A 21,946-nucleotide genomic window follows, 5' to 3' on the forward strand; every position below is an offset into this window, starting at 1 on the left:
CTGTTGGGAGAAACACCAGGACTCCCTCCTGTACCCAATCTCCTCCAGGGCCAGGTGCTGGGCTGCTGCTGCTTGGACTAAGCTTGGAAGCCAGAGTAAGAGCTCTGGCTGGGACAAAGCCTGCTGCAGGGAGACTGGCCTGGGGTGGAGGGGCTCTGTCCTTCCCTCCCCACCCTCCCCTTTCCAGCTCACATTTCCCTGCTCACTTTAATTTCTGTTGGTTCTCAAGGATGTGCCCTGGGGAGCCTAGAGCTCCCGGTTCCTGTTCCTTATCTGTTCTTTCCCTGGCCCTGGGGAACAGGTGTGTGGGAGCCAGGGCTGGAAGCAGAGGATGGCCTCGGACTGAAAGGACTTGGAGGAGCAGGGTCGTTGTCCTTGCTTGCACTCCCTTGCCCGCCCCACCCTGGGGGGCTCCTACGGTCACGCTCAGGATCTCCCAGCTCTCCCCTGGAAGGGCTTTCAGGAGAAGGTCCAGATGACTCCTGGCCGGCCTCTCCTGGTCTCCTCTGCTTGCTGAATCACTCTCTGACGCCTGTAACCACAAGCCGTCTTTCCTCCTTCCTTCCCTGGTGCGTTGCTCACTCCTACCACTGCCCAGGGCTCCCCCGGCCTCGCAGACCTCGGGGCTCAGCAGCCACTAGCTTTTAGATTGCACAGACATTTCCCTTGTGATCCCAAGTGTGACCATAGACTGGAGGGTGGAGAGGGTGACACAGAGTATGGCCTGAGGGGAGGGGAGGGGAGACATTCACATGTTTGAATGCTGACCATGCTGGGTGCAATGGCCCATGGGATGACTCCTTGGGACTCTCTGAGCTGTCACAAAAGCCATGGGGGGGGTGGGTACTGTTGTTACTGCTTTTTATGGAGGAAGCCTCAGGGCTCAGAGAAATAGACAACAGGGCCTCTTAGCCAGTAGGGGGAAGATGTGCAGTTCAAATGGGGGCGGGACTGGCCTCAGGGCCCCTCTTACCCCACACAGAGCTGGCTTCTGTGGTCACTCAGTGTGATCTTCTGGGAGTGTCAGGAGTGCCAGGGTTACCACCTGTTCATTATAACTAACAGCAGAGCTTGTTAATTGAGATGAGGCTGGAAAGGTGGGCCCAGGCTGGATCTTGAAGGGCCCCATCAACCAGTGGGAAGAAGCAAATGAGATGGGGCCCGGTGTGGTGGCCTAGTGGCTAAAGTCCTTGCCTTGAACACACCGGGATCCCATAAGGGCGCCAGTTCTAATTCCGGCAGCTCCACTTCCCATCCAGCTCCCTGCTTGTGGCTTGGGAAAGCAGTGGAGCATGGCCCAAAGCCTTGGGATCCTGCACCTGTGTGGGAGACCTGGAGGAAGTTCCTGGCTCCTGGCTCTGAATCGAAGTAGCACTTGCCGTTGCAGCGACTTGGGGAGTGAATCATCGGACGGAAGATTTTCCTGTTTCTCCTCCTCTCTGTATATCTGACTTTGTAATGAAAACAAATCTTAAAAAAAAAAAAAAAAAAGGAAAAGAAAAAAGCAACAAATGAGATGGAATTTTGTTAGGGCAGCATGGCCCTGGTCAGCCAAGTCTCAACATCAGAGGCAGGAAAAAGGTTTTCATCTGGATTTCAGCTACCTTCAGCTCTGTCTGACTGCACCGGCACCTCCAGGCACTGGGGACAGGATTTCCCCCAGAGTCCCACACCTGGAGGGATGTCCTCAGTCCCCAGAAATGGGTCCAATTACACAATACATTGAAGATCTGTTTCAAATGGTTTCCTGGGAAACAAATGTCCCCTGGAAGGCTCTTTGTCCCCTCTTTGCAGACTTGGAGACAGGTTCAATGGTAACAATAATAATTGGTTGGGACCAGTGCTATGGCATAGTTAAGCTGCCACCCACAGTGCCAACATCCTATAATGGCATCAGTTCCAGTCCCGGCTGCTCTACTTCTGATCCACCTGCCTGCTAATGTGCCTGGGAAGGCAGCAGAGGCTGGTCCAAGTGCTTGGGCTCCTGTACCCACTGTGGGAGGCTCAGAAGACTCTGCTGACTTCAGACTGAGTTCTGGCCCTTGTGGCTGCTTGGGGGAGTGAACCAACAGACGTAAGACCTTTCTCTTTGTAATTCCTTCTCTCTGTATATCTGCCTTTCCAATAAAAACAAATCTTTGAACAAAAAGGTCCATTTTATTGTGCTTACTAAGGGGTGGACACAGCAGTAAGCAACTCAAGCGTATTTCATTTGATCCTGACAGCATTCTCGGGTATGGTATCACTACCGCTGTTTCACACAGGACGAGAGGGAAGCTCCGCGAAGCCAACTTTGTCCCGGCGGATGAGAGTGAGGTTGGGAATTACCCAGAATTGACTTTGACCTTGCTTTGGCCACCAGCCTTCCTGAGGGGTGGGAAGGACTCAGACTTTTTCTTTTTTAAATTTATTGCCGTTGTGTTATGCCCTTCATGGCTGTTTATAGTCACTACCCTGACATATACTCTCCCCTTCACCCCCAACTGAGCTTGGTGCACCGGACAGCTCAGTTAGGCGACAAAAGCCAGGCTACTGCGAAGGCAAGGGAGCTGCCAGAATGCACACGAGAGGCTTAACGTCTGCAGCACGCCTGCAGTTTCAGGTAAACTGCAAAACACACGGATTCCAGCTTTGAATGTACCGCGTAAACACCTCCCAGGGGGCCGGGCGTCGGGAACTGCACATGCGCACACGCGCGGCTTGGCGGCCAGGCAGCGCCAGCCACGTGTTCCCAGGTGCCAACGCGCGGCGCCAGCTCGGGAAAGCGTGGCCAAGCTCTGGCCAATCAGAACTGGCTCCCTCAGTGCCCCCAGGCTGGACCTAGGCAACTACACTTCCCAGAGGAAGCTTGCGGCGGCGATGACGCCACAGAACGCATTTCCGGAAAGGCAGAGTCTGGATAGGCTGCCTAAACGAGGTGGGCGCTTCTAAGCAGTCGGAGGCCGGGCCTGTTTCCGGAAGGATCGGCGGACGCGCGACGCGAGCAGTGCGGCCACTGCGTTGTTAGCTAAGGCTTTCCCGGGGCGAGCAGACATGGCGGCGGCTTTTCGGAAGGCAGCGAAGTCTCGGCAGCGGGAACACCGAGAGCGAAGCCAGGTAGGGCAGTGAAGGCCCCACGAGGCCCGGCTCTGGATCCGGGGTTGCCGGTCATGGTCCCGGCGGGCCGTGGACGCTGTATGTAAATGAACGCAAGTGAGTGCCAACCGCGGGGCGTGGCCTCGCGGGCTGGGGGCGTGGCCTCGCGGTTTCTGGCGTGTCCGACGGCCCGCGTGACTGCACCCTGTGGGTCCCTGGCCGCAAGATGCCGTCATCAGCGTGGACCTTGACCTGGCACCAGCGCTAGGGTTTATGGGACACTCTGTGATGTTGGTGTTTTTCCGCTCCCATTATACAGATGAGGAAACTGAGGACCAGAGAGTAACTGGATTGCTTACAAACACTACCCTCAGGTAGCGTGTGTGAACACACAACTTTAGGAATTCCATGGATGGACGTTTTTCGGGAGGCTGAGTAGAAATAAACTTTCCTGGAGAATCAGCTTATCCACTTGTCGCTTCTCAGGAACGACCTGATTGGAAGAAAGATGTTGCACAACAGATGGGGAAAGAAGGCAGAGGGTGGATTCGAAGCTGAGTCGTTGTCTGGGGTTGAGCGAAGACTGCTTAGCTAGAGAACATTCCTCCTGCTTGACGGCATTATAGCATGAATGGGTTAGACACTCCTTGCTGTTTGCCTAGTGGTGTGGTGACAACAGTGCAATTTTGTAAAGTCCAGCATTGCTGCCAGTGAGTGTCTGCTGCGTGCTGGGACCCCGGGGCTCAGTGCTTGCTTGGGGTACGGTTGTTGGCTCCCCTGGCACATGAGGAGAGCAAGGCTCCAGAACTCAAGCACTGCGCGGGTCAGGCGGCTGATGCCACTGGCATTCACACCCAGTGTTTTGAAATTAGAGGATACTGAAAGATGAATAAGGAGACGATTATTTAAAAAAGTATTTATTTTGGGCCCGGCTGCGTGGCCTAGCGGCTAAAAGTCCTCGCCTTGAGAGCCCCGGGATCCCATATGGGCGCCGGTTCTAATCCCGGCAGCTCCACTTCCCATCCAGCTCCCTGCTTGTGGCCTGGGAAGGCAGTCGAGGACGGCCCAAAGCTTTGGGACCCTGCACCCGCGTGGGAGACCCGGAGGAGGTTCCTGGTTCCCGGCATCGGATTGGCGCGTACCGGCCCGTTGTGGCTCACTTGGGGAGTGAAACATCGGATGGAAGATCTTCCTCTCTGTCTCTCCTCCTCTCTGTATATCTGGCTTTCTAATAATAATAAAATCTTTAAAAAAAAAAAAAAAGTATTTGTTTTTTATTGGAAAGTCAGATTTACGGAGAAGAGAGACAGGAGGTCTTCTGTCTGCTGTTCATTGTCCCAATAGTTGCAGTGGCTGGAGCTGAGCCAGTCCAAAGCCAGGAGCCAGGAACGTCTTCCGGATCTCCCACGCGGGTGCAGGGTCCCAAAGCTTTGGACCATCCTCCACTGCTTTCCCAGGTCACAAGCAGGGAGCAGGATGGGAAGTGGAACAGCCAGGATTAGAACCAGTGCACATAGGGAAACCTGGCTTGGTGGGTCCAAAAATGCAGTTTCATTTGTTTTTGAAAATATTTATTTATTTAAAAGGCAGGTACAGGGCCCAGTGCAGTGACCTTGCGGCTAAAATCCTTCCCTTGAACAGGTCGGGATCTCTTATGGGCTCTGGTTTTAATCCCGGCAGTTCCACTTCCCTTCCAGCTCGTTGCTTGTGGCCTGGGAAAGCAATCGAGGATGGTCCAAAGCCTTGGGTCCCTGCACCCGCATGGGAGACCTGGAAGAAGCTCCTGGCTCCGGATTGGCACAGCACCGGCAGTTGCACTCACTTGGCTAGTGAATCACTGGACGGAAGATTTTCCTCTCTGTCTCTCCTCCTCTCTGTATATCTGACTTTGTAACAAAAATAATAAATAAATCTTCTTTTTTAATATTTATTTATTTTTACTGGAAAGTCAGATTTACAGGGAGGAGAGACCAGGAGAATGCGCTCATTCACTGTTCAAGTGGCTGCAGTGGCTGGAGCTGAACCAGTCTGAAGCCAGGAATCAGGAGCTTCTTTCACGTCTCCCAGGTGGGTACAAGGTCCCAAGGCTTTGGGCCGTCCACAACTGCTTTCCTAGGTCACAAAGCAGGGAACTGGATGGGAAGTGGAGCAGCTGGAATATGAACCAGCACCCACATGGCATCCTGGTACATGCAAGGAGAGGACTTTAGTTGCTAAACTGTTGTGCTGGGCTCACCAACTTAATTTTTGTTAAAATATTTGAGCCCCGCATGATGGCTTGGTTAGTTAAATCCTCCCCTTGCAAGTGTTGGGATCTCAAATGGGCACTAGTTTGCATTCTTGCTGCTGCACTTCCCCTCTAACTCCCTGTTTATAGCCTGGGAAAGCAATGTGTATGATCACCCAAAGCCTTGGGTACCTGTACCCACATGGGGGACCCAGAGGAAGCTCCTGGCTCCTGGCTTCAGATGAGCTCAGTTCCAATTGTTGTAGTCATTTTGGAGTGAAACAGTGGATGGAAGATCTTTATGTATATGTCTCCTTTTTTCTGTAAATCTGCCTTTCCAATAAAAATAGATTCTTTTTTTTTTTTTTTTAAAGATTTATTTATTGAAAGAGTTACAAAGAGGTCTCTCCCATTTACTTGTTCACTCTCCAAATAGCCACAGTGGCCAGGGTTGGGCCAGAAGCCTGAATTACCCACATGAATGGCACGGCCCCAAGGACTTGGGCCACCCTCTGCTGTTTTCCCAGGACATTAGCAGGGAGCTGGATTGGAAGTGGAGCAGCTGGAACTTGAAACAGTATCTGTATGGTATATGTGCTGCCAAGTGTACACAGAAACAGTATCTGTGTGGGATGCTGGCATTGCAAGCCTCAGCTTAAGTTGCTACACCACCACACTGGCCCCAAGAAACAGCTTTATGAGCAGTGGCACTTTAAAAAAGTGCCAAATGAGGGATAAAAGTCATGAACGGAGGAATAGGGGGTGATGAGAAAGCATTGTGGGGACTCCTTGGGCTTGGAAGGCGATTTTGTGTTTTAAGATTGATTTAATTTTGTTGGAGGAAAAGCAGATCAGGTTTCTGGAAAGAAGAGAGACAGAAAGCTCTTTCATGTGCTAGTTCACTCCTCAAATGGCTGTAACCGCTGGAGCTGAAGCCAGGAATCAGGAGCTTCCTCCAGGTCTCCCACGCGGGTGCAGGGTCCCAAGGCTTTGGACCATCCTCGACTGCTTTCCTAGGCCACAAGCAGGGAGCTGGATGGGAAGTGGGGCTGCCAAGACACGAACAGGCACCCGTATAACATCCCAGCACTTGCAAGGTGAGGATTTAGCCATTGAGCCATTGTGCTGGGCCCAGTAATTCATTTTTGAATCCTTAGAATATAGTAGACACAGCTTCACCTGCTCGCTCTGCCTACCTGCCTGCCTACATAGGTATGTGTGTATCTGTTTGTCTCGCTCTGAAAGGTAAGGCTACAAAGAGAGGGAAAAGCAGAGAGCTGGATCTTCCATTTACTGGTTTGATGTTCCAAGAGCTGCTGTGTCCAGGGGCGCGCTAGACTGTAGCCAGGAGCCTAGAGCCTCTTCTAGGTCTGTCACGTGCGTGTAGGGACCCAGGTACTTGGGCCATCTTCTGCTTTCCCAGGTGCATTAGCAGGGCACTGGGTTGGAAGTGGAGCGGCTAGGATTCAAACCGGTAGCCCGTATGGGAAGTTGGTGTCACAGGTGGTGATTTACCTGTGGGCCTCAGTGTTCTCGCCCTCATCTGCTTTATTTGGGCCAGCGTTGTACCACGGTGGATTCCGCCCCTGCCTTCAGTGCTGTCATCACCTCTTGGAGTGTCAGTTTGAGTCCTGGCTGCTCTGTGTCCGATTCCCGTGCCAGCTGGTGCACCTGGGAAGACAGGGGAAGATGCCCCAAGTGCTTGGGCTCCTCCGTCCACATGGGACACCCAAGTGGAATCCTTGTTTTTGACCTGGGCCTTACCCAGCACCTGCCGTGAGGTCTGTGAGGGGAGTGATCTTGCGGTGGAAGATTCTTCTATCTCTGACTCTAATAAATAAGGGTTTTTAAAAATCCCTCCTGGGCCCGGCGGCGTGGCCTAGCGGCTAAAGTCCTCGTCTTGAACGCCCCGGGATCCCATATGGGCGCCGGTTCTAATCCCGGCAGCTCCACTTCCCATCCAGCTCCCTGCTTGTGGCCTGGGAAGGCAGTCGAGGACGGCCCAATGCGTTGGGACACTGCACCCGCGTGGGAGACCCGGAAGAGGTTCCTGGTTCCCAGCATCGGATCGGCGCGCACCGGCCCGTTGCAACTCACTTGGGGAGTGAATCATCGGATGGAAGATCTTCCTCTCTGTCTCTCCTCCTCTTTGTATATCTGGCTGTAATAAAATGAATAAATCTTTAAAAAAAAAAAAAATCCCTCCAAATGAGGCCCAGCACCGTGGCCTAGTGGCTAAGGTCCTTGCCTTGAAATGCGCTGGGATCCGAAATTGGTGCCAGTTTGTATCCTGGCAGCCCCACTTCCCATCCAGCTCCCTGCTTGTGGCCTGGGAAAGCAGTTGAGGATGGCCCAAAGCCTTGGGACCCTGCACCTGCATGGGAGACCCGGAAGAGGTTCCTGGCTTCTGGCTCTGGATTGACACAGCACCGGCCGTTGAGGTCACTTGGGGAGTGAATCATCGGAGGGAAGATCTTCCTTTCTGTCTCTCCTCCTCTCTGTATATCTGACTTTGTAATAAAAATAAAATAAATCTTAAAAAAAAAATCCCTCCAAATGGATGACATCCTTGTACAAAGAGGTTCATCCCTGAAGAGATTGAACAGCACCTCCAGAGACACAGTTGTAAGTAGTTCAGGTGGATTACCAGAGAAGAGAGGGCTGTCAGAGCTGGCCATGGAGAGCTGGGGAAGTGAGGTGAAGGCCGTGCCGGACAGATGGGTGCACGGACTGGCAGGAGCAAGACAGCAGGGAGCTCTGCGGGCGCTGATGACGGAGGGCTGTGTGCCACGGTAGCTCCTGAACGTGTGAGTCCGTGCGTTTGCGTGGACATGGCCGCTATCACATGTCTGCCTTCTGTTGCTCTTCTGGCTCTGGAGTGTTCCTTCACCGCTCTATTAACCTCTCTTTGCTGTCTCTGAAAATTACTGCAAGAGATGCTGAATGTTGATATATGAGAACGAAAGTGAAAATCCTGCACCAGTTGTGACAGAAGTTAAGCAGTTGAGAAGTGTGTATACTTCCTCCGAAGTCGAGATTATTCTGGTGCCGTATGGAAGAGCACAGCAGTGCTGGCTGGTTTGCTGGTTCCGTGTTCCTCGGCCGACCTCTATAAACTGTTTCTGTCTTCTGCAAGATTGGGGTAGCGGGAGAGCCTGCTGGATTGTTGTGGGGACGCGGTGAGCTTGTGGGACGAGAAGAGCACTGCCTGCCTGGGAACCAAGGCTGTGCTGCCTAAGTCTGGCTGCAGGGATGGCGTAGGCAAGTGTGCCAAGCCAGAGCCTGACGCATCCCGAGTTCTTCAACAGGTGGTAGCTTGTAGAAAGCTGATACCCAGATTTAATCTCGGTGCCCTCTGTGCTTTCCAAGTGTGTGTCAGAGGAGAAAGTACTTGGTGTCAACCTTGGGTTTTCTCTTACCTTGGGCCAAAGGCACCGTCAGAATGGTCCACAAAGCCAGGTGCTCTGTGTGTACAAAGAGGTTCATCTCTGAAGAGGTCCACACAGCGCTGACCCCTGCCAGGTGCCCTGTGTGCAGGCACCAGCGCTGACAGAGGCGCAGTGGGTCCCAGGATAGCCTCCTGACGTGGGTGCTGCTGTGGGGAGCTCAGAGACGCTGAGTGACTTGCCCAAGGTCACAGATTGAGAAGAGGTCGAGTTGGATTTGAACCAGTCTCCAGACTATAAATTTAGCTGCCTTACCACAGTTGCCTCCCTGTTACTATCTTTTCCCTTCGTAGTATTTTATAAGCCGGCGGATTAAGTTGGTAGTAATTTTAGTACAGCTGGCAGCTGGTTGCTTAGTGCCGAGTCATTGTGGCCTCTCTCTGTCCTTAATAGGCCAAGAAACCTACTACGGCAGTGTTTGTGACCTGCCTGGCACCCGCACCAGCCGCTGCTCCTGGGCAGAGCCCAGCTGTGGGGAGGGGAAGGTGCCGGGGACTGGGTTGGCTGCCAGGGCACCAGGGCGGCTCCTGAGCTCAGCAGGTGGGTGTTGGTTTGAGTTTATGTTTGCTGGAGAAACTCAGTATTGTTTTTCTTCTTTTGTCTTCCAGCCCGGCTTTCGAAAACATCTGGGCCTGCTAGAGAAAAAGAAAGATTACAAACTCCGTGCTGAGTAAGTTCAGTCTTTGTCGTGGAGGTGCTGCCAAGAAAGCAGGCAGTCTCCCTGTAGCGCAGCTGCAGTGCCCGAGAGGGGCGCACAGGAGGACCTGTTGCCGCTGATAAAATGACTGATGCCCTGGTGGCTGTCACATGCTGTGTGTGACTTTAAACTTCTGTATCTAAACAGAACGTCATTTACTACCTGTGGTTGTATTGTGAATGCCTTTATTCTGTTGTGTTATGCCGGATTGTCTTCTCACAGTGAGTTTCGTTTGCCTTGGGATTTGAACCAAATGTGAATCTTTTTTTTCTCCCTTTCTGAAAGTGCAAGATAAAATCTAGAGTTCCATCTGCTGAGTCTCTCTTACATCATCATGTGAGTGGGGGGGCATGAAGAGTTGTGAAAGACGGATTCATGCGCCTGAACGTGGGTGATAATGAACTCTGAAAACATTTTGGAAAACAATTATCCCGTTCTTCTTTTTCTTTAGCACTTCATTTGCAGAGCACTTTGTGATTTTATGTATGCTATACATGGCGGCTGAGGTCCTCATGTTGGCGCAGAAGGTTATGGTGAATTGGATGGGTTTCCCTCGATCCCAAAGTCTCCTTTTGATTTAAAGGTGTCATACTATTTAACTGCAAGGCAAGAATACCAAGAGGAGGAGAGACACATACCTTCCATCTGCTGGTTCGCTCCCCACATGACTGCAGCAGCCAGCCGTGGGCCAGGCTGAAGCCAGGAGCATGGGACTCCTCCAGAGCTCGCAAATGGCTGCAGGGCCCGAGGACTGTTGCTTTCCTAGAGACATTAGGAGGGAGCTAGACCAGAAGTGGAGCAGCTGGGACTCGAAACCTTTACGGGATGCTGGTGTCTGAGGCGGGAGCTTAACTTGCTACACCACAATGCCCTCCCCAACCCCAGGGGGTTTTTCCTTGTTTTTTTTTTTTTTTTTTTTTTTAAGATTTATTTTTATTACAGAGTCAGATATACAAAGAGGAGGAGAGACAGAGAGGAAGATCTTCCATCCGATGATTCACTCCCCAAGTGAGCCGCAACGGGCCGATGCGCGCCAATCTGATGCCGGAACCAGGAACCTCTTCCGGGTTTCCCACGCGGGTGCAGTGTCCCAATGCATTGGGCCATCCTCGACTGCTTTCCCAGGCCACAAGCAGGGAGCTGGATGGGAAGTGGAGCTGCCGGGACTAGAACCGGCGCCCATATGGGATCCCGGGGCGTTCAAGACGAGGACTTTAGCCGCTAGGCCACGCCGCCGGGCCCTCTTTTTTTTTTTTTTTAAGATTGCATTATTTTTATTTGAAAGGCAGAGTTACACAGAAGAGCAGGACGGAGAGCTCTCCCATCTGCTGGCTCACTACCGAAATGCCCACAGTAGCTGGAGCAGGGATGGTGAAACGCTTCCTGCAGGTTTCTCACAGGGATGCAGGGGCCCAGGCCCTTGGGTCATCCTTTGCTGCTTCCTAGACCATTAGAAGGGAGCTAGAAAAGAAGTGGAGCAGCTGGGACTTGAACCAGTGCCCGTATGAGATGCTGGTGCTGCAGGTGAAGCTTTTTGCTATGCCATGATATTGGCTTCCAGCCCCAGAGGTGGTTGTTTTTTTATTTTATTTTATTTTATTTTTTTGTTTGAAAAGCAGATGTACAAAGAGAAGGAGCTGCAGAGAAAGATCTCCCATCTACTAGTTCATTCCGCAAGTGACTGCAGCCATTAGAGCTAAGCCAGTCCAAAGCTAGCAGCCAGGAGCTTCTTCTGGGTCTCCCATTCTGGTACAGGGTCCGGTGGCTTTGGGCCGTCCTCGACTGCTTTCCCAGGCTATGAGCAGGGAGTTGGATGGGAAATGGAGCAGCTGGGACATGAACTGGCCCCCATATGGGATTCCTGTGTATGCAAAGTGAGGATGTAGCCACTGGGCTACCGCGCCAGGCCCAGCCCCAGAGTGGCTGGGAACAATCGCTGAGTGCCCGGCTAGGCAGTGTTCTAGGAGCTTAACAAGCCTTACGTTCACTCTCTCCTCCCAGCAACCTTCTTGTGTATGTTATTCTGGCCCCCATTTTACAGATAAAATTAGCATATAGAGAGCCAGCACAATGGATCAATTGGCTAATCCTCTGCCTGCAAGCACTGACATTCGTATTTGTGCTGGTTTGTGTCCCAGCAGATCCACTTCCCATCCAACTCCCTGCTTGTGGCCTGGGAAAGCAGTCAAGGACAGCCCAAAGCCTTGGGACCCTGCACCTGCGAGGGAGACCCGGAAGAGGTTCCTGGTTCCCGGCATCGGATCGGCGTGCACCGGCCAGTTGCGGCTCACTTGGGGAGTGAATCATCGGACGGAAGATCTTCCTCTCTGTCTCTCCTCATCTCTCTGTATATCTGACTTTGTAATAAAAATAAATCTTTTTTTAATAAATAAATAAAATAAAGATTTACTTATTCTTATTGGAAAGGCAGATGTACAGAGAAGGAGAGACAAAGATCTTCCATCTGCTACTTCACTGCCCAAATAGCCACAAAGACCAGAACTGAGTCTATCCGAAGCCAAGAACCAGAAGCTTTCTCTTGTTCTCCCACATGGGTGCAGAGTCCCAAGGCTTTGGGCTGTCCTTGACTGCTTTCCCAGGCCACAAGCAGGGAGCTGGATGGGAAGTGGAGCTGCCGGGATTAGAACTGGCGTCCACATGGGATCCCGGGGCGTTCAAGGCAAGGACCTTAGCCGCTAGGCCACGCCGCCGGGGCCCAAAAATAAGAAAATCCTTAAAAAGAAAATTGACATATGGCGTGACTGACTAAATTAGCCGAAGTCACTCAGCGCAGGAAGGGTGGAGGCCGCAACTGATTGCAGGCGATTGGCGCTAGAGTCCGTAAATCAGGCTGTTGTGCCTGTAGCTTGGGAGTCAGCTTGATTGTCCCTGGCCAGGGAATTTCAGTCTCTGCTCTGCGTGGTGTCTGTCGTGGGGTCTGAGGCGCTGGAATCTGTGGGGTGGGGACAGTGGATTTCAGGGAGGTGGGAGAGTCCAGTTCAGTGACAGTGGAGTGTGGCGCGCACTCAGGTGCTGCTCTGGCCTTCTTGGCCTCACGTGGTGTGAACTGTGACATGCCTCACGTGGTGTGAACTGTGACGTGCCTCACGTGGTGTGAACTGTGACGTGCCCCACGTGGTGTGAACTGTGACGTGCCTCTAAAGGTTTCTGCTTGTTACTGTTTTCCTTCAATAAACCATTCTTGACCTGCTTTTCAGTGACTACCACAAAAAACAAGAATACCTCAGGGCTCTCCGGAAGAAGGCTCTTGAAAAAAATCCAGATGAATTTTACTATAAAATGACTCGTGTTAAACTCCAGGTGGGTATTTTCAGCCCCAGCTGTTGGAACATAATGGCGGGGGTGTGGGGAGGTTGGTGCCGGGGGGAGGAGGGAACCTTGGCCTTGGCCCTTCTCCATTTGGTCCAGGAGCTCTTGGTCAGTGTCCAAGGCAGCATGCATTTCTGCTGAATTTGAGTTGTCTCACACCTGGAGTTGTGCCAGGAGTGGGTGGCCAGAGGTCCTGCATTGGGCATGCGCTTCTGGGGTCCTGTGCCCTGTCTGCTGTTGGCATAGCACATTTGGTTGTATTTGTTCTTACTGTGAGTTCGGCCCACAACTTATATGATGACATTAATCTAAAAGGCAATGTATCTTTTATATTTGGGTTGTAGGATGGAGTTCATGTTATCAAGGAGAATAAGGAAGAAGTCACTCCTGAGCAGCTAAAGCTCATGAGGACCCAGGATGTCAAATACGTTGAAATGAAAAGAGTTGCAGAAGCTAAGGTGACAGTTAACTCTTTGTTCCGATTTGCTCATGTTTGTTAAGAAAGGAAATGTGAATCCCTCAGTGTCCATTCTTTAGTTAATTTCTTCTGACATCTTCAGTCTTAGTGTATGTATGATCGTGATGATGACCAGGAATTGCAATCAGTGTGGTGACTGGTAAGGTGCCGCGAGTTCAGCCTGCTGTGTCAGAGTACTGGTTTGATTCTAGCTGCTCTGCTTCTGATCCCGTTTCCTGTGCTCTGCCTGGGAAATGAGCAGGTGATAGCCCAAGTGCGTGTGTCCCTTCCACCCTTGTGGGGCACCATGAGTTAGTCCTTGGGCCCTAGCTTCAGCTTGGCCCAACCTGGACTGTTGTGTGGCCCATCTGGTGAGGGAACCCCAGGGTGGAAGATCTACTGGCCCATTTTTTCTTTATTTTTGTTGTTCTCGCCTTCTGCTCGGTATCTGTTATTCTCCCTTTAAAATAATTTTTTTTTTTTTTTTTTTTGAGCAAATAATTATAGTCAGCATGTTGGAGCAGAAAACGTTCAAATTTGGAGCTGAGACAGACATAGGTATGAATTCAGCCTTTGCCATTTGCTAGCAGCGTGAGATGGCAGGTGCACCTCCTGAGGCTGTTACGTTGTCTGTGTCTCTGAAGATTGTAAAAATTAAGGGTGCTTTTTGTGGAATTCTTGGCTCAGTGCCTGACACGTCGTCAGTGCTGTTTTGGCCTCAGCAGTCCTTTTCTTTAGAAGAGTGAAAGGACTTCTTTGCTGGGTGACAGTCCTGATGCGAGATGGTGTTCAGTTTTTGCACATTTATTCCTGATAGCCTGGAAAAGTCCAATGTAAAGTCACACCATATTCTGTATTCTAGAAAATCGAAAGACTGAAATCAGAGCTCCATCTGCTGGATTTCCAGGGGAAGCAACAGAACAAGCACATATTCTTTTTTGACACCAAAAAGGAAGGTATGGAATGTTTGAAAGTTCCTGGGATGGTCCCTCCCACCAGTGTGTGCCGGGTGGTGTTCCAGACTGACAGTGCCTTAAGGATTGTGTTGAATTTTAGTTGCACAGTTTGATGTTGCGACTCATCTGCAGACAGCCCCGGAACTAGTTGACAGAGTCTTCAATAGACCTAGGATAGAGACCTTGCAGAAGGAGAAGGTAAAAGGAGTCACCCATCAGACTCGGTTCAAGGTAATTTTCTCCCTTGTTATTCAGATGTGAATCCAGAGGGGCCTAGATTGCTTACTTTTGCCACTGAAATTGCATTACGAAAGTAATTTAGTTGTGGGGAAAATGCATCCTGTTTTCTTAGCACAGTAAAAGGAGGGCTTGGTGATGGCGGTGGAAGTGGTGGAGAGTTCTCGATGTCTGAGACCAGAGGGCGTGTGGTGCAGTGATGAGGAGCTTTGCCTCTGGGCTGCAGCTCTGGGTTTGTGTCCCAGCTTAGACCATGTTTTTTGTATTTTTATACTTGTAACAGACACCAGCAGGCTCAAGTGCAGCGAAAGGAGGTGACACTGAAGGTGAAGGGACTTGGCACACAGTGCTCTGATATTGGCCCTTTAGTGATGAATGCACATACGGCAAGGTCTCTCATATTAACGCACCGTGGCCCGTTGACTTTTTATGCTTCCTGTCCCTGTATGTGGGCCATGCAGAAGGCAGGCTTCTTCTCAAAGCCTTCCAAGTTGAACTCTCACTTCTGACTGATTCATTTAAAAAAATGCTGTCAGTGTGTTTCGAGCAGACAGCTGTTCTGTTTTGATCTGAATCATTTACACCGCATCAGTTTGGCTTCCAATGTTTAATTTCACAGCAGTTTTCTCTAGCTCAGAGGCAGTTAAACTTGCTTTAGTAATATAAATACCCGTAATTAGTTTGACTATATTGGGTAATCCCATAAATTTGACAGTCTGTGCAATAAAGGGAAAACAAAAGCTGTCTGAAACCACTGCTGTGAGGCTGCGCAGGGATTGGCGAGTTGCTGACGTCTCAGGCCCCGGAATGGTCCCTGACAGTTCGCGCAGTGGAGTGACTGGCCAGCTGGCGCCCTTTGACAACTGGTCATATTTTCTTTTTTTTAAAAAAAAATTTATTTTTGTTGGAAGCTCAGCGTTACAGAGAGAATGAGAGACAGAGAGGAAGATCTTCTTCTGCTGGTTCACTCCCCAAGTGGCCACAGTAGCTGGAGCTGAGCTGATCTGAAGCCAGGAGCTTCTTCTGGGTCTCCCACACGGGTGCAGGGTCTCAAGGCTTTGGCCCGTCCTCGACTGCTTTCCCAGGCCACAAGCAGGGAGCTGGAAGGGAAGTGGGGCTGCCAGGATACGAACTGGCACCAATGTGGGATCCTGGTGCGTGCAAGGCGAGGACCTTAACCACTAGGCTGTCATGCCAGGCCCTGGTTGTATTTTCAGTTAGCTGTGTCACTGACACTTCTTGAGTATTGTTGGAGGCCCTTGGGAAGCTGGTGTTCTGAACTCCTTATCTAGAGTAGTTTACTATCACAGCGTCTTACCATTTTACCTGGTGCTGTGGTTTCTTTTGTTTCATTTAAAGCAGAATTGTTTTGATGAAGAAACTGCTGGGGCCGGCACAATGGCATAGCAGGCTGATTCTCCACCTGTGTCCCGGCTGCTCCACTTCTGATCCAGCTCCCTGCTGATGGTCTTGGAAAGCAGCAGAGGATGGCCCCAGGACTCCTGCACTCTGGGAGACCCAGAAGGTGCATCTAGCTCCTAGCTCTAGCTTTTCGCAGCCATTTGGGGAGTGAAGTAGTGGATGGACTTGCTCTGTGTCTGTCTCTCCTTCTCTAAGTAATTCTGATTTCAAGTAAGAGAAAGTTAAAAAACACTGCTGGCGGGTGGATTGCCAGGGAGTTGAGTGTGTGACTCCTGGGGATATACCGTGTGTGAACGGTCCTCCTTCCAGGTGTCTCTATGTCTTTGCACTGTTCTGTGCGAACTGGCCTGCACTTTCATCTCGAGAGAAAACCCTAAGCTGCTGTCAGTGGCTCTCCTCTTCAGAGCCTGCTGCTGTTGGAGGAGTAAGAAGCAGTGAGACAGTCTCAGGTCATTCTTTTTTTTTTTTTTTTTAAAGACTTATTCAGTTTATTACAAAGTCAGATATACAGAGAGGAGAGACAGAGAGGAAGATCTTCCGTCTGATGATTCACTTCCCAAGTGATCTGCAACGGGCCGGTGCACGCCAGTCCGAAGCCGGGAATCTGGAACCTCTTCTAGGTCTCCCACGCGGGACCAGGATCCCCAGGCTTTGGGCCGTCCTCGACTGCTTTCCCAGGCCACAAGCAGGGAGCTGGGTGGGAAGTGGAGCTGCCGGGATTAGAACCGGCGCCCATATGGGATCCCGGCGCGTTCAAGGCGAGGACTTTAGCCACTAGGCCACGCCGCCGGGCCCATCTCAGGTCATTCTTGCTGAGAAATTTTGCTTTTCCAAGTTCAAAGATGGCTAGATGGAGGCACACTGTATGACTTGGCTGTACTGTCTCATTCTTGCCATCATCTTAGGTGGCTGGGGCACACACACACACACACACACACACACACGAAACTGCCAGCAGCACAGTGTAGAAGTAGAGGCGTCCCTGGGTTGCGTGATATGCAGCAGTCATGACGCTGATCCAGGGGCACCTGTATCCGCTGGACGCCGTTATTTTTCCTCCCCTGGGCCTTATTTTTTGGCCTTTGTAAAATGACGGGTGTCAGTGAGCTAGCATCCCCAGGTTCCTTCGAGCTCTGGAGTGTCATGTTCCTAAAGTGGACATGGAAGTAATTGTGTTCCTGGTTTTGCACGAGGAAAGAATTGATGTGCCATTCATATACATGGGCTTACGTGGATTAGGACATGGTCTTTTAGTACATTTCATCCTGTTAATTGTTGTATTGAAACTGTCTTAATGCAGCGAATAGCTAAGGAGAGGCAGAAGCAATATAACTGCCTGAAGCAGCGGATTGAACGGGAGAAGGAGTTGTTCGTCACCGCTCAGAAAATTCAAACACGCAAAGATCTTATGGTGAGAGCACAGGGCGTTGTGGGCCTTTTTATCTTCTTTCTTTTTTCCCCCTTGTAAAGGTCTTAACTGAGACTGGGTTTTAGCTGAGTGTAAATCCACCCCAGTGAAAATGTCTGCTCCTCGGGGGCAGTGGTCTCAGCCAGTGGCTGTTGCTCTGACAGTGTTGACATGTTCCTTGATTAAGAAGGTAATAAGGGGGTTATTAGTCAGTGCCTTGGAACAGCAAAGGGTAGGATCGGGTGGCATGTGAACTTTATAGCTTATGAGCAGCTCCTGTAACATTTAAACAGGTTAACAAAACAGTGCGTGTCACTCATTGGTGTTTAAAAATAGACAACATTGTGTAGTTAAATAGCAGAGCCGAGGACCATACGATGCCTCTTTCATATTCTTGCCTTTCCTCTAAATGTCAGATTCTTTAGCCTTGCAGATCATCTAGGTCAGCCTTTCTCAACTGGGGTTCCACGAGAGAATTAAAATGTATGGTTTTAAATGAAACCCTGCTTGAGTCCCTCAGTTTGCTCAAGGATGTCCGTAGCATGTCTTGTCCTGGGGGCCGAGGGAGACATTCCTCCGTGGCAGACGGAGTGGGAGCCCGCATGGCATGTGCTGGGAGGAGGGCTGGCGGGGGCTTCTCACAGGGAGCGTGTTAGCCTTCCTGCACAGGAGACCCTCCCACTGACTCATCGCCTGGTCACTCCTGTAGGACAAAACCCAGAGGGTGAAGGTGAGGAAAGAAACGGTCAACTCCCCGGCCATTTACAAATTTGAGAGTCGTCGAAAACGTTGACGTGTTAGAGGGAAGCCTCGTCATTCTCCATCGGAAGTCACTGAGTATAATACATGTATTGTGGTGACTTGTGGCTGCATCAGTCTGCGGGACATGGTTTTCCTATTTGTAAGCGTGATTTACTGTCCAGCTGACATCTGATAGCTTTCTGTGAACAACATTAAAACCCCTGTCATTTCTGGGTTGCGAGACCAGTCCCGCTCTCCTGTGTGTACGTCCCTTCCTGTGGAAGGTAGATCATCTCTTTACTGCAAGTCAGGAAAGAAGGTGAGTTCATCTGTAACCCGGTACTTACTCAAGACGGTAACTCAGTCTCATTCTTGTCCAGCTCCTGTGAGCCTTTTAACTCCTTTCTTCCCTTTGGTAAGCCATACCCCAGGTTTTGTTTGTCACTTGTAAATTATGGTAAACATTTTTTATATAGTCATTTTTAAAATAGTTCTTTCATATTTTTGTTACATTACTAATTTTTTAAAAATAATATATGCTCATGGTTAAAATTAAAGTAACTTTTTTTTTTAAATGATTATATAATATTTTATCTAGTGAGTTGACATCCTCATTCTTTACGGGATGTTCAGGTGGTTTTGTTGGTTGCCCAGGAGGGCTTTTCTTCTCAGAATTTAGAGCTCTGTAGAAGTTGGAAAGTCACTGGTGTTCCTTGTTGACCAAGAGACCCCACTCTGTTCCTGCCCCACTCAGGATCCCGAAGATGTGACTAAATGGCCCAGTCCTTTGCCCTGGGCGTACAGACCCCAGGCCGTGCGGGGCAGCGTCCCTCCTTTCCCAGAGACTTCTTGCCCTGCCGGAATGGCAGTCGTAGGCCGAGCCTGAACAGGAATGAGCATGCTTGGAGTACACGGTGGGGAGCAGGCTTCTGGGAGCTGGCTCACACCTCACCGCCTAGAGAGGGAACAGCTTTGCCTGGAGCTGACAGATCATGATTTTTTTTGTTAATACTTTAAAGTTCCACACAAAGCCAAGAGTGAATGCCTGTGTCCTCAGGGTGTACTTGGTGGGGTTCACATCCGGGTACCCTGCAAACAGGAAGTGGTAGCTTCTGTCTTCAGGAAGGCTGTTCAGGCTCTGCGGAGCTTGGCTCATGCTTGGAGTGTTAGGAGACTTGAGTCCCAAGCCAGGGAAGGACTGCCTCACAGGGCGGGCTTTGGGGAGGAACGAGCTGAGCCAGCAGGTTCTGTTCTGGGCTGTTCTCATTCTGTCTTTTGCCCCTGCTGGTTAGAGAGGTGGGAAGAGTTAGGAGTTTATGCCGAATGCCTTCGCATGAAGCAGCCCCCCAGGTAGGCACACACACTTCATAGGCCTCCCAGCAACAGGCACACAGAGCCTGTGGAGCGGGTATGGGAACATCTACACACCCTCTGGTACATAGACGGAAATAGTGGCTCTTACAGAGGCCTGAACCTGGATCAAACAGCAGTGGGAAGTCTGGTTTCTTGGAGAACCATCACTTCCAGGCCGGAGGAGATTACTAAAGGACTGTAAGAGCTTCAGGGTGTTCTGAATCACTGTTCCCTTGAGGGGTGTCTGGCCCAGGGACGCTGAGGGCCAGAAATTGGCTGCCTTGTTATTAGCCCTGGACAGCTCCTGCCTGCTGGGCTCTGAGAGTGGACCAGCGCTTTAGGGACCAGTGGGACCCCTGGCTGTGGGAAGAGTAGCTGGTGTCATTTCCTTTGGATCTACCTCTCTGGACCCAGGGTGTGGTTGGAACTGCTGGCGTGCCAGCCTGGCTGTGGGCAGCCTGGGGAGGTGGAGAGTGTTACTGGGAGTCAGGACTCTGGTTCAGCTGCAGTCGGCCTGGTGGAGGACATGAAGCCCCCCCCCCCCCCCCCCCCCCGCCCCCAGGCCTGTGTTGCAGGAGGCTGTCAACCCCCTGCTGTCTTCTTCAAGGGAACTGCCGCTTTTTCCAACTTTGCATCTTTGGAAGGAACCAATTCCCAGTGACAGAATGGAAAAGGGCCCAGCAGGTGGAGCTGCTGTCCCTTCCCTGTGGGCTGTTCTGGGCAAGCCTGTGTCCACCCACTTATCACGTGTGGCTGCTCCTGAGGGGGCTCCGTGTGGATTTGTTTGTTGAACCTCAGGCCCTGGTGGGGAAGAGCTCTGTGGAGGTGATTTTTTTTCCCCCCTGAGCTTGAAATGAGCGTGGCCCTGAGATCGGGGCTAGGCAGGAGAGGGCTTTCCCTTCCCAATGGGGAGCACTGGGGGGGTCTTTCCTGGGGCTGTGATGTTGAGCCCTAGGTTTCCCAGAGGGTGGGCCCTCTCCTCCCCTCCCTTCCCCTCCGCTCCCCAGCACTTCCCCTTCCAACCAGACCCCAAGACATGATGGGCATCTCCTGCAGTTCTGAGTGTGTGTGTGTAGCTCACAGTCTCCCATGCTGCTGGGGCAGCCCAACAATTAGAGCCACATGTCCTGCCGCAGGGAAGGCAGCCAACCGACACCGACTCGCTGTGCCTACCTGTGGAGGCCGGTGAGGCCAGGGCCTGTTGCGACTTGAGACAGTGAGGTGAGTAAGTGTGTGGTGTTGCTCCCCCTTCTTCCCCCAGCCCGCACAGCCTGCCAGGTCCTGGAGCCTCATGCCCTGGGTGTTTTGAAGGGCGGGCCAGGCCTTGGGTAAGGGAGTCCTGGCCCGAAGCCCCAGGTGAGCGGAGGACCTGGGGCGCACCTGAGATGCATTTGGTGCCGAGTTGGCAGGCTTTCTGGGTTTGTGCAGCTGCCTCCCAGGGTCAGAGGGTGCGCGCTTGCTAGCCAGCCTGGTCACGGGGCCTGCCTGCTGGCAGGGCTCCTACGGACTCCCTGGTTGTGTCGGCAGAAGTGCAGGGAGAGATGAGGGAGAAGCTGCGCAACAGGCCGCCCTTCCTGAAGTCCGTTCCTCAGACTCCCGAGACTGCCCAGTGCTTGTTTCTGCTTGTTCTCTAGACGAGGCCAAGGATAAACAGCAAACCCTCCACCGGGCTGCCTCACAGTCTGGGAATCCCCCGTCCCTTCCTCCAGGATCCAGCCCTGTACATTGGGGGAAGTTCTGGTCCGCTTGTGTTTCTCCTAACTGAACTCTCCATGCCCATCGGCCCACAGTATTTGATGGTCACAACCTCTTGTGTGAGGAGGGCATCGGGGCCCACTCTATGGTCTGGAGCCCTTGCTGCTGCAGGGTGATGTGAGAGCCTGGGCCAGAGCCAAGGGCTTACACAGGTGGTGTTTATGCCAGGACTGCTGTGTTTGGAGGGGGAGGGTAGGTGGGCCTGGTGTGGTAGCCTACTGACTTAAGTCCTCACCTTGAACGCGCCGGGATCCCATGTAGGTGCTGGTTCTAATCTTGGTGGCCCCGCTTCCCATCCTGCTCCCTGCTTGTGGCCTGGGAAAGTAGTTGAGGACGGCCCAAAGCCTTGGGACCCTGCACCCACGTGGGAGACCCGGAAGAGGTTTCTGGTTCCTGGCTTCGGATCAGTGCAGCACCAGCAGTTGTGGCCACTTGAGGAGTGAATCATCAGACAGAAGATCTTCCTCTCTGTTTGTCCTCCTCTCTGTAATTCTGACTTTCCAGTAAAAATAAAATTTTTCAAAATAAATAAATAAATGAAATAGTATCTTAAAAAAAAAAAAGAGGGTAGATGTCACCTTGCCACCTGATGGCCTTGCTTGCATCATCGCTTAATAAGCCACGGTGCCCAGAGACATCTGGGCAGCCTGTCCCCTCCCCCGCCTCCCGCCTGAATCAGCCTGACTCATTTACAGCTTTCTCTCAGTTACGCAGCAGCTTCTCTCTCAGGTGACAGAAGTGTGGGGCATCCGGTAGGGTTTGGGGTGACGGGGTGGTGGTTTCGGATTTCGGGTTTTCACATTGGTGGGTGGAAAAAAAAAGCTTTCCAAATCAAAAAACCA

General features: G+C 51.5%; 1 protein-coding gene across 1 annotated transcript; it reads left to right on the plus strand.

Moving 5' to 3' along the window:
• Positions 1-2,824: 2,824 nt before the first annotated feature.
• Positions 2,825-18,242, plus strand: UTP11 (UTP11 small subunit processome component). The gene is made up of 8 exons (XM_004591564.4): positions 2,825-3,096; positions 9,357-9,418; positions 12,664-12,766; positions 13,120-13,233; positions 14,095-14,188; positions 14,289-14,419; positions 17,148-17,258; positions 17,965-18,242. The coding sequence occupies exons 1-8, from the start codon at positions 3,034-3,036 to the stop codon at positions 18,046-18,048; spliced, it is 762 nt and encodes a 253-aa protein (XP_004591621.1). The 5' UTR covers positions 2,825-3,033; the 3' UTR covers positions 18,049-18,242.
• Positions 18,243-21,946: the final 3,704 nt, after the last annotated feature.

This window comes from Ochotona princeps, chromosome 2 (assembly GCF_030435755.1).
Source record: "Ochotona princeps isolate mOchPri1 chromosome 2, mOchPri1.hap1, whole genome shotgun sequence".
Taxonomy (NCBI): domain Eukaryota; kingdom Metazoa; phylum Chordata; class Mammalia; order Lagomorpha; family Ochotonidae; genus Ochotona; species Ochotona princeps.